The 12,502-nt window shown below is 46.5% G+C and overlaps 1 protein-coding gene across 1 annotated transcript in view; it reads right to left on the minus strand.

The window, feature by feature from the left end:
* The window catches only part of TNIP1 (TNFAIP3 interacting protein 1), a 57,940-nt gene extending 54,012 nt beyond the window's left edge, over positions 1 to 3,928 (minus strand). The window contains exons 1-3 of the mRNA XM_007943630.1: positions 3,793 to 3,928; positions 2,518 to 2,652; positions 1,143 to 1,228 (exon numbers count right to left, since the gene is read on the minus strand). Coding sequence (XP_007941821.1) covers positions 1,143 to 1,228; positions 2,518 to 2,652; positions 3,793 to 3,928 — 357 coding nt within the window. The remainder of the gene's footprint in view (positions 1 to 1,142; positions 1,229 to 2,517; positions 2,653 to 3,792) is intronic.
* Between the last annotated feature and the right edge of the window lie 8,574 nt (positions 3,929 to 12,502).

Genomic DNA, 12,502 nt, shown 5'->3' on the forward strand with positions numbered 1-12,502 from the left:
ATGTGAAAGCTGGACAATGAATAAGGAAGACCGAAGAAGAGCTGATACTTTTGAGTTGTGGTGTTGGAGAAGAATACAGAAAGTACCATGGACTGCCAGAAGAACAAGCAGATCTGTCCTGGAAGAAGTGCAGCCGGAATACTCCTTGGAAGTGAGAATGGCCAGACTTCATCTCACCTCCTTTGGTCATGTTGTCAGAAGGGGCCAATTCCTGGGGAAGAATATCATGCTTGGTAACGTGTAGGGTCAGCAAAAAAGGGGAAGACTCTCAACAAGATGGATTAACACAGTGGCTGCAATGGTGGGCTCAGGTATAGCAAGGATTTTGAGAATGGCACACAACCGGACAGTGTTTCATTCTGTTGTACATAAGGTCACGATGGGTCAGAGCCTAATCAACAGCACCTAAAGACAACTACAACAAATCCTAAGACCTATACCTGTGTTTACAATTCCACTTGGAAATGGGTTTTTGCTATGTTAATGAGACAGTATTAGTGTATAGTGTATCTTGAGTCAATCTCTTTTGAGACATAAAGAATTTCATAAGCAAAGGAAGACGCAGAAATGGGGGGAGATGCCAAATCACATAAAGACTGCCCGAGTGCAGAAGCTCAAAAGACAAGGACCCTCCACCACAGCAGAGACAGAAAGCCTTCCTGAAGAACGAGTTTAGCTTTCTAAACTGCGAGAAAATTCTTTTCTGTCTGTTAAAAGCACCCATTTGTGGTATTTCTGTTATAGCAGCATTAGATAACTCAGAGACTTAGGATACCAAGCAAACTTCTCAAGCCACATCTATAGAAGACTGTTTCTGAGCCCCCTTAGAGAATATGAGAAGTTACATCCATCTATTCTCCCAGGACTGTGCACAATCACCACATACTTAACATTATGCAATTGAATAATAAAGGTGGGATTCCTTGTGTATACCAGGGTCTTCCTGGTAAGCTTTAACTATGACCTTCATTTGAAAATAGGGAAACTGAGGCCCCAGAGATATTGAGATTAACTTGCCCAACATCACCCAGAAAGTCAGAGCCCAAGTTGCTTGACCCCAACCCTCATTCTCCACATTCCTGTAGGCCAGCAGGCCCTTGAGGTCCAGGCAATCTGCAGCCATGACTCCAAATGCAACTTACACTTGATGGAGGTTTTGGGACTGGCTCTGGCTTGTCACTGGCATATGCAGGATCAATGGGAGGTGCTGGGACATTGGTATCCTTTCCTGGAGAATCAAGAAAGCAAGAATGAACAGCAAGCTAAGCAGAAAAGCCCAGATACCTCCCCCTCAGGGCAGCCCTGGCCAGAAGAGTTCCCAGATAGAGTTCACCATGTGAATCTAGGAAAATGGAAGATGGTTCCAAGAGGGCCTGGAAGGATGACTGGCCCTGGAATGATAGGGACAGAGAGATGTCTTCCCTGGACTTACTGGGAAAATCCCAAGGTGGCCACTATTCCTTGCTACCTTAAATCTGCCTCAATGATAAGGATGATGGTTTACAATTTACAAAGTGTTTTTAATCTCTTACCTCAACCATTTCACATGGCAGCCCTCTATCCCCATTTTAAAGGTAAAGAAACTAAGGCCTGGGCCCACCAACTTGCCCAATGTCACACTACCAACAACTGCAAAACCAAGACTCAAACTCAACTCTCCTTCTTTAACCTTCTAGAGCTCATGTCACAGGAAGCCCTTGAGGTGAGCGCTACATCTCACTCTCAGATTGGGCCTGGCACCCAGCAGGCACACTGCTAAATGGATGGGTAGAGACTGGCTATGCCCAGCACCTGCAGTTCAGCGTACTCTGAGATCATCACTGACCTCTACCTGTCAACTGAGTAAAGGTAACCAACAGCCAAATAGAAGGCTATTCCACTATGTGACCTGGGCCAAGACCATATGCGGGGCTAGAGTAGGAGGCACCCAAGCCCCATGGGTGGGACCTCTTTCTCCCCAGTCCCAGACCTTGCCCTAGACTTTGACACATGCCAGAATAAATGAAGTGACCACAACAGGACTTTAATCCTTAGTCACAGCCACTGCTTTCTTTTACTATGAAGTGTATGTGACATTACATCTGAACTATACTGTGGCAAGATAAAAGGCAAGTCCAGATTCTTCCCAAGGCCTCAGCTTCAATTGTAAAATGGAAGGTAGGGGATTGGACTAGAGAGCTTTCAACTAAGTAACAGAAAGTTGCTGCCTAGAGCACTACACCTGGCACACAGTATAACTATGCTGCTAAAGGTCCTGTAGCCATATCTGGACACAGTGGATTGTTAACTATTACTATGTCAGCCAGGGCTTCTGGAGTTATAAGTCACCAGCCACTTTTGGACAAGACTATTTTGAAGTCTCTTCTGAATCTGACCCTCTGAGGGGTACTGTAGCCAAAAAAATGAATGGGAGGAGGTCTGTGGGTAAATAAGGAAGCCGTGGACTTCATAATAAGAACAGAGTCCACTGTTAAGGGTTTAGGCAGTCTGAGGTATAAGGAAATATTCCCCTCGTACCTGTGAGCTCAGCCAGGTGGTCAAACGAGGCCAAAGAGGAAGAGGATGGCTGGAGCATCTCAGTATCCTTGACCAGCTCCTCTGCCTTCTGCCGGAGTCTGGATGCCTCCATCTGGGACTCCTCCAAAAGCTCCCCTGGAGAGGCAATGGGGGAGAGAGGAGCAAAAAGGATTTTCTTAGATCTACCATGGCCCAAAGCCTGCTTTTGCCCAGCTTCAGAGGTTCCAGGCTCTGGACTTCATTCCCACCATAACTTCAAGGGCTTAGTGGGATAAGCACCATTTCAATCTACCACCAAAAGCAAGCCTGAAGAAGGAAGAGAGCCCAGCAATTGGAGAAAGTAGGATTGGTAGGAATCTAGGGAAAACCGGCCCTTGGCATGCTTTCCATCTCCCACTCCTTCCATACCCAGGCACAGAGCTCCACAGAAAGCCAAGGGCTCTCTTGGGCCTCCCACCAAGGCACCTGAGCGCTACCCACAGCCTAAGCTCCCAGAGCTAGGGGCTGTGTAAGGGGTAGAGACTCTGGAAATGCCATCCACTCAGGAACAAATTGCTTCGACCCCTCTAGGCCTCAATTTTCCTTCTACACCAGTGAAGAAGGAGAAAGTCTATCCCTCCCTCCCCAATCTGCTATCCGAAGCAGGGATCTGCTAAGCAAGGAGAAAGCATTCTGAAAATCAGGGAACTATATTCAGCCCCAAAGCCTGAGACCAGAGAAGTTGGTGGCAAGGCAAACGAAGTGTTAGGAGTTTGGACAAAAGACAGACCCTGTCTGGATAAGAAATCAATAAAGGTTGTGCACGGAAAGGAGATGGCCTCTGGGTTAGGGGCTGACGGGGGGGACAATTCAGCCATGTAGAGGTGGGTAAGGTGCTAGGCAGTAGGGACCGCTCAAGCAAAAGCCAGAAGAGAAATCAAGGGGCCTACTCCTGCCTTGCTTCAGGCCAGGCTCTGCTCTCTGCTCCCTAACTCCATCATCTGAGACCCATGCTCTGGCTCCCCTGGTGACAGCGCCTCTCCCCATTTCTTGCTGCCTCTCAAAGATAAGGCCATTCTGATTCTATGTCCACAAACCATACCTTCTAATTCCCTCTCCCCCACTTCCCTCCTTCCCCTCAGTCCTGCTAGGCACCCCATATCCTATCATTAAGGTTCTGGGGAATCAGGGCTGGGTATACTGTCACCAGGAGGGACAGAGGATGGCTCAGGGAGGGTATGCCAGCCCTACACCACAGGAAGGGGGCTCACAGGAAGGGTGCAGGGTCTGCTTTACCTAACATCTTTATCCCTTGCATTTTTTCCTTCAGCCGGGAATTCTCCTCCACTAGGCGCTCAAAAGCTGCGGATGACTCTCCTGGAGGCGCACCGCCCCCAGGGTCGTAGATCCGGTAAGGTCCTCGCCCTTCCATTGGTGTGGCTCAGCCCCTGCCGTGGTGCCCACCTAGCTGTAAGGACAACAGCAGTGTATCAGGGGGCTGGCCAGGCCATTCAGGAGTCTTCTCTGGGTAAGCTCATCTGTCAGTGCCTCAGAAGACAGTCCCAATAACCCAGAATAGAGGCCAGCAGACTAGGCTGGCCTGACCACAGCAGAGCAGGACAGTCACTCCCTTGATGTGGACACTCTGTTTCTTAATAGACATTTGGCACTTGACTGCTAACCAAAAGGCTGGTGGTTCACACCCATCAGCCACTCCTCAGAAGGTAGGTTGGGCAACCCACTTCCACAGTGATACCACCTCAGAAACCAAAGAAGGGGTCCTTATGAGTTGGGTCCAACTCGACGGCACATAACAACAACAATATGCAACCTAAGATGACATGAGTTTCTTTTAGCAGCCTCACTGTACTGTTAATTCATTTGGACAAGCAATCAACTGTGGAATGCAATGTGGAGTACAAGAAAGAACACTGGTTTGGGAGTCAAAAACCAGAGCTTAAGTCCTGTCCATGGGGTCCAGAAGGACAAGGGTTCCTGTCTGTTTTGCTCATCACTGAATCCCCAACACCCAGCCCAGAATTAACTATGAAGAAGATGCCCTATAAACATTTACCAAATTAATTAGCAGTCTAGAATTAACTCATTGAAGGATCTTGGGCAGCCCCTTTCCCTATCTGAGGATTTAGTTTTCCCATTTGCAAAATGAAAATCTTAAACTAAATCAGTGATCTCTAAAGTAAAGTGCTTGCCTCCTAAGGAATATGTAAGTCAATCCAATCCAAAGTTCTACCCACATTTACCTGATTTTCTTAAAAAAAAAAAGAAAAGAAGAAGAGGAAGAAAAAGACTAATACTTCGTAAATGAATAGACATATCACTCTCCTCCTTCAGCTTCATATCACAGACGGCCTGTCCCTTATAGTTCTAATGAGCAGAAAAATTTTCCATCAATTTCCTATCTACTTATGCAGCAGGTTTTTTACATTAATTTGTTCAATTTCATTGCTTTATTTCATTTGAAACCACCCTGCAAAGTGATTTCAGAATCCTGGTTCTGTGATCCAGTAGAGCAACTCTCATTCCTATCATTCATTCATTCATCCATGCAGCCATCTATCCATCCAACAATTATTTATATAGCATCAACTCTGTGCTGGGTACTAGTCTGGTAGCTGGGGAATTATCAGCAAACAAAACAGATAAAATTCTTCAGGGAGCTTATATTCTAGTGGGGAGACAGATGGTAAGCAGATGGATAGCTGAATGGATGGACAGATAGACAAGGAGAGGAAAGGATAGAATTTCAGGTGGTGAAAAGTCTATGGAAAAAAAAAGTCTATAGGACACAGGGAAAAGATAACCACAGGGAGGAAGTGGGAAGAGAGCTGTCACATTACAGGGATTACAATCAATGTCATGAAACAAAATATGTATAAACTGTTGTGCGGAAAACAAATTTGCTCTATAAACTTTCATCCAAATCAAATATTTAAAAAAAAAAAGTGTTTAGAGGGTAAGTAGTGAGAAAGAGAGTAAGAGAGAGGTGAGGACTTTAATTTTAAATCACTGTGAGGAAAGACCTCAGGAGGTGAGGGAGTTGGCCATGAAGATATCTGGAGGAAGAATATCTAGAGGAGAAACAGTACATGCAAACACCCTTCGGCTACAAAACTGGCCCAGACTGCAACCTTACAGACAATTCATCAACATTAAAGAGCTCCAAAGGCCTCCACCAGGGCCCTCAAAAGGACTTGGAGACCAAAACCTCACCCAAGGCAAAAACTACTGCAGTCAAGAATCCCCCAAAACTCCAAATTCGCATCGTGCTTGATGAAAGAAAAAGGAGAAGAGATTAGTAACAGCCACCATTCATTATTTATCTGTGTGTTGGGGACTGCACTAAATGCTGCAGATGCACTCTGTTAGCTAAGGTGCACAACTCTAGGAAACAATCTAACATCATCCTCATTTATAGGGATGAGACTCAGAGAGGTTAAGTAATTCAGTCACAATTATTTCACCAGCAAGTGAAAGACAAGACACAAATTCAGCTCTGCCTATGAAGACTGGGAGCTCTGGTGGTGTACTGCCTAAGGCATTTTGACTGCTAACCAGAAGGCTGGTGGTTCAAACCCACCCTTGGAAACCCAAGGAGGGGTGACTATGAGTTGGATCCGACTCAACAGCAGTGTCTGGTTTTGATTTTATAAAGACTAAGACTTTAGCCCTAGCTGCATTCATATGTGTTAAAGAGCAAAGATCTCACTTTGAAGAAAGGTGTGCCTGACCCAAGCCATGGTATTTCAATAGCCTCATATGCATGTGAAAGCTGGATAATGAATAAAGAATATCACAGAAGAGTTGATGCATTTGAATTGTGTTGGCAAAGAATATTGAAAATACCATGGACTGCCAGAACAAACAAATCTATCTTGGAAGAGGTACACCCAGAATCCTCCCTAGAAGCGATTCAGAATGCCCAGACTTCGTCTCACCTACTTTAGCCATGCTGTCAGAGGGATCAATCCCTGGAGAAGGATATTATGCTTGGTAAAGCAGAAGGTCAGTGTAAAAAGGTCAATGAAACAGACTGACACAGTGGCAGCAACGATGAGCTCAAGTGTAGCAAAGACTTAATATGGCGCAAAGCGAGTATGGCACAGGACCAGACAGTGCTTAGTTCTGTTGTCCAAAGGGTTGCTATGATTTGGAACTCGAAAGCACCTACCACCACCACCACCACTCACAAACCAAGACACAGGACTCCTTCAACATGACTCAGGCCAGATGGACAGAGAAAAGAGTCAAAGTTTACATGTAGGGCTACCAGGTAACTTCTGGGCCATGGTTCCCCTGCTCTGCAGCCCTGTAGCACAAGAAACAACAAGGATTTTGTCAAGACAGTCTACAGTATCAAAGGACATCTTGGACCAGAAAGAAAAACAAAATTCTAGCAAGTGGGAACCCTCCCCCTCAAGGACAAGATGAACAAACAAAAGATGAGCACTCCCTGTGGGAGGCACCCACGCCCTACTGGCCCTGCTGAGGCAAAGGACAGCTGCCTACATGCCCAACCGAAAAGTCATCGCTCACCTTAGAAGTTACTTGTTTTGAACCTGAAAGGTCAATGTTACACATCAGAGCATTACTGCTCTGCTGTGTTCACTGAAATAAAAGAGACAGTGTGGATAAAGCACATAGCACAATGCCTGGCATACAGTAAGCTCATAAATGTTGATAGACTTGGGGAGAGAGCTTCCTCTGTGACCACCCCCCCACCCCACCCCCGTCCAGCTCATCAAAATAACTCCTACCCTGTATGAGATATATCTGACTGGTGTGAGCATTGTCAACTGACTACATACTTCTTGCAGGCAGAATCATGCTTTACTCATCTCTGGGTTCCTGTCCCCAACACAACACTAGCCCTTGGAAGGGGAGCTGTCACCAAAAGCTAAATGGATCTTATACACAAGAAGACTGAGAGCTGGAAGAAGCTATAGCCACCTTAAGTGATCAAGTGGTAGCAGGCGGTCTGGTCTCTGTTCATTGCACTAAAACTAAACAGTTGCCATTGAGTTGAATCTGACTCAGGGCAGCCCCATATGTGTGTAACAGTAGAACTGTGCACCGTAGGATTTTTACTGGCTGGTATTTTGGAAATGGACTGTCAAGTCTTTCTTCAGAAGTACCTTTGGGGTTTTTTTTTTGTTATGGCAGCTCTAAGACACCCAACCAATCAGGCACACATATAAACATACACACAGATATATGGGCAACGAGAGCATTCTGTTCTTACAAAAGCACCACTCTTACTTTGTTGTTGTTGTTGTTAAGTACCATCAAGTCGAACCTGACTCATAGCGACCCCTCCTTGGGTTTCCAAGGTGGTGTCACCACTGAAGTAGATTGCTCAACCTTCCTTCTGAGGAGTGGTTGGTGGGCTTTAAAGCAGAAACCAAACCAGTTGCCATCAAGTCATCTCCAACTCATAGTGACCTCATGTGTATCAGAGTAAAACTACTCCATAGGGTTTTTAATGGCTGAGTTTTTGAAAGTATGCAGATTGCCAGACTTTTCTTCTGAGGCACTTCCAGATGGACTTGAACCACCAAACTTTTGGTAGCTGTGGAGCACGTTAACCAGTTGTAGTATCCAAGGACCTCTAGAAGTATTTAGATCAGTGTTTTCCCAACTTTGATTGATTGATTGATTGATTGTGCTGTTATTGTAGCACAGTAGTAATAGTGTGTAATAGTATTCACTTTTATTGCCTTTAACTCTCGTGATCCTCCTATGTCTCCCACTGCCTTGGCCGTTTTGTGTTGTCCTCCCCTTTATTGTATATTGCCTTTCCCTTCATCCAAGCTAATAGAGTTTCTACCCAACTTTTCTGACCACAACCCACAATAAAAAATACATTTTATAAAAAAAAAAAAAGAAGAAGAAGAAGTACCTTTGGGTGACTTGCACCACCAACCTTTCAGTTAACAGCTAAACATTTAACTGTTTGCACCACCCAGGGACTTGTTCACTACTCTACATTTCCCCGAAATGGAACTCACAATTGATATTACTAGATGATATGGGTCATTCTTTTACCCCATGTTTGATTTGGTCACTAGTTTAGAAGCTCTGGGAGCTCTGGTGGTATAGTGCCTAAGACATCTGACGGCTAACCAGAAGTCTGGCAGTTCAAACCCACCTGCCACTCCTCAGAAGGAAGACTGGGTAATCTACTTGAATAGTGATACCGCCTCGGAAACCCAAGGAGGGGTCGCTATTAGTTGGAACTGACTGGATAGCAGTGAGTTTGATTTTTGGTTTTAGAAGCTCCGTGCAAGCAGCGACCAAGTCTATCTTGTTTACTAGAGTACCTTTAGAGAGTGGTCCAATAATCCTCTACTTTAAAGCACAAAGACTCAAAAGGACCAGAGGAGCCCCCAGCTTGACTCTACCTCTGACTCCCAAGAAGAGATGTTCAAACATCAAGGCCAAAGAACCTAACCATGACCCATGACCAGAGGTACCGTGGAATGCCATGTACTTTTAGAATCAGAGTTAGACAGCCATGCTCTCAGAGATGCCCAGATGTAAGGCCAAGCCATGGAAAACGATGACCCAGAACGGAAACCTCCATCTCCATGTGCCATGCTCAGTAGGCCTCAGTATTGGGGAGCTAGCTGGGGCTCATGGAATCAGAAAAGGAGATAGATAGTGCTGTTCTCCCCAGCTCTAGCCTTAGTGGGCAAAGCTAGGAGAGAGCACAGGCCACCAGACCGTGTGCAAAGGGAACCCAGAAGTAATACCTACTGTTAAAAAACCCTCTCTGGAGGTCTGAAGTGCCGTCCAAGGGAGGGCCAGGACTCAGGGAAGAAAGAAACACAAAGTGAAACAGGGAATTTCCATGACTGCTGACCTCATGTCCAGATGGTCAGCGGAAGTTCCAGGATGACTGAAGGGCACACAGGAACTCTCTTCCTGATCAATGAGGCTTTTTCATCCTCTCCTGGAAAGGGAACTCATTCCCAGGATGACAGGGCTGGAAGGGACTCTCCATAAGTAATGAGTAGGTGCTACATCACCAGGTGGGAGAAACTTTCCCAGAACCACACAGTGCATGAGGGCTGCATTAGCCACTGAGCCGAAGCCTCCTGCCTCCCAGGCAGTAGCTTCTGTCTTCCCTATACCACTTGCACAAGACCCATTCACAACCTGTCCTCTCTCCCCTACTGTGTGCAGAAAGGGACAAAGAGACCCTGCCCTTCACATGGTGTGGTATCTGAAGTTCAGAGCCCAGGAGTTCTCACATTAACTCATTAGTAGTCCAAGCATTAGCTCATCTGACCCCCTCTCACTGGCATGAGCAGGGCAGGGAGGTGAGGCCCAGAGTAGCAAAGGCCAAGGTCACACAAAAAGTCAGGACAAAGCTGGGGCTAGAAGTGCTCTGCTCTCTCTCTACTCTCCCTACTGCTTCTATTCTGTTTCTATAATCCCATTGCAAAAGAGAGGAGCCCCTTTCCGCCTCTTTACAAGATCTGGTTTCAGACTCCAGATCCACCTCCTGCTTCCAGAAGTTACATATCAACAGGTGACCCGCTAGCTGTGGGACACCAATCCCCTTGTGAAAAACAGACAGTGGTAAAGAGGCAGCCAGCTCAGATCTTTTTCCAAAACAAGACCTCAGCAGAGCAGGGGGAGCCTCCCACAGCCTGCCACGGAGGGGCCCAGGGGCTGCCCGCCGGAACCAGAAAGGCCTGGTCTGAGAGTAGAAAGAGGCCCAGGCAGACAACAGGTCAGGTGGCAATCACACAGCATGCAAATGGAAGTGATGCTGCTGAAACTGAAGGAACCACCAGCCCAGAGAGAAGAGGCAGCAGCAGGACTAAGAGCAGCTGGGGGCAGGGCAGGAAGGTGGACCCAAATCACAGTCTCTGTCTAAGAATAGGGTTGAAAAAAGCCAAATCTGAAATTAAATTTAAATTCCAGCCTCCACATTTAAATGGTTGGCCCATCTAAGATTGTCATGACATAAGCCAAGTGCTGGTAGGGAAGGGGAGTCCTCCCAAGACCCCAAAATGATATCAATGTGTATAATCTGCAAAATCCTTAGCAGTTTCTCAAGCATTGTTTTTCTATCTGACTGTCACAAAAGCCCTGGAAAGAAGGCAGGACTGATGTCAGTTAGACAGATTGAGGAAACTGAGACCCAACTCAGGGACCTAATCAGTACAATTTAATGCTGCCGGTCATCTTGGGGCCCGTGACCCTAGAGGAAGTGATGTTCTCCCTGCCTGAGGGGAAAAGCCAGGGCAGAACTCTTGTGGTGGGAGTTAGAAGGCCACAGAGGCTCCCAGGGATGCTGGTGGATGAGGGAAGATGGCAGAGGTATGAAGGGAAGGGGTCTCCGGGAAAAAGCACAAAAGAGAACCTCAGAGGGGCCTGTCCTAGTGTCTACTCTACAGAGTAGTGTCTACTCTGTTGCCTGCCAATCATAAGTGGCCGTAAGCAAGCCTGTTCCATTCTCTGTATCTCAGTTTTCCTATGTATATAGAGAAAGCTTGGACTAGATAGAAACTGAGTGATGTTTTATCATTGGTGGAGGTTTGAAGTAGACCATGCCTTGAGAGCTAGCAGCAGGTCAAGAGAAGAGAGGAGACCCAGCATAATGCAGATAATACAGCAGTGCAGGCAGGGTAGAGGAGGGAAGTGAGGTACCCAGGCCCCGAGGGTGTGGCCCTAAGAATGAACGCTTCTTCAATGCTGTGCCTGAGGTCTCACCTGCACTTGCCTCAACCCTAGTCCTGACCGACACCCATAGGCTGGATGACACTGGGCTAGTCACTCACTTTTTCTGAGCCTCAGTTGCCTCATATGTAAAACAGAAATAAAGCCCTCATATGGGAGCTCTGGTAGTATAGTGTGTAAAACATCTGATTGCTAACCACAAGGCTGGTGGTTCAAACCCACCAGCCATTCCTCAAAAGGAAGATTGAACAATCTACTTCCATAGAGATACCACCTTGGAAACCTAAGGAGGGGTTTCTATGAGTTGGGACCAACCTGACAGCAGTGAGTTTGAGTTATCAGCTTAGTAAGGAGGTCTGGTGGCACACTGCTTAAGGCATTTGACTGCTAACCAGAACACTGGCGGTTTAAACCCACCAGCTGCTCCGTAGAAGGAAGATAGGGCAATCTACTTTCGTAAATATTTACCACTTTAGAAACCCAATGAGGGTCACTATGAGTTGGTATCAACTTAATGGCAGTGACTGGGTTTTTCTGATTTTGTGAGCTTAATATGCTAGGTCATGGCTTCTATTTAATTTCTGGTAACTTGCAAATAACTGTTTGACTGCTGGCTGAGTTAAACAGGGTCACTGGATACAATATGCACAGCTAGTGGAGATGTAGCTTTCAGAAGCCCATGAACCAAGGTACCATGATCAGGAAAGACTTAGAATTATCTGAACCTCATTTTTCTCAATTATAAAACGGGACCATCCTGTGATTCCACACAGGGATGACAGGAATTGAGGTATCATGAAAACATCTTGGAACTACAGCAAAAATCTGTTTGCATTTGAGCTTTATGATGATCTCCAACTCCCCCACCACCACCACCACCACCACCTATTTTAAGGGCAGAGAAACAGTAGTCCCTGGACCACCCATCAAAGAGCAGACTGTGCCCTCTTGATGGTCACTGGCCTCACACATCCCTGAGGACACAGCAGCTACTCTAGACAGGTGAGTAGTCAAGGAGTCCACCTTGGGCAGCCCTGCTGTGGTAGTTATGTTTGTTTGTCAACTTGGCTGGGCCCGGTTGAATGGCTGGGCAGCTGGTGGTAGTTATTCCCCATGATGAGACTGGCAATCAGCTCCATGATGGGATCTACCACAAGCAGCTGTGTAGCTGCCTTTGGGAATGTGGTCTGCTTGCTGTATATAAGGAGAAGCCTTGTAATGGTCTCTAGCCTATGGCATGCTTGGACCCTGCATGTAGCCGTGTCTTTGTTGAGCAGCCTGCTATGCCCTGCTGACC

Source organism: Orycteropus afer, unplaced genomic scaffold (assembly GCF_000298275.1).
Source record: "Orycteropus afer afer isolate SDZICR_OR568_19922 unplaced genomic scaffold, OryAfe1.0 scaffold00110, whole genome shotgun sequence".
NCBI classification, from domain to species: domain Eukaryota; kingdom Metazoa; phylum Chordata; class Mammalia; order Tubulidentata; family Orycteropodidae; genus Orycteropus; species Orycteropus afer.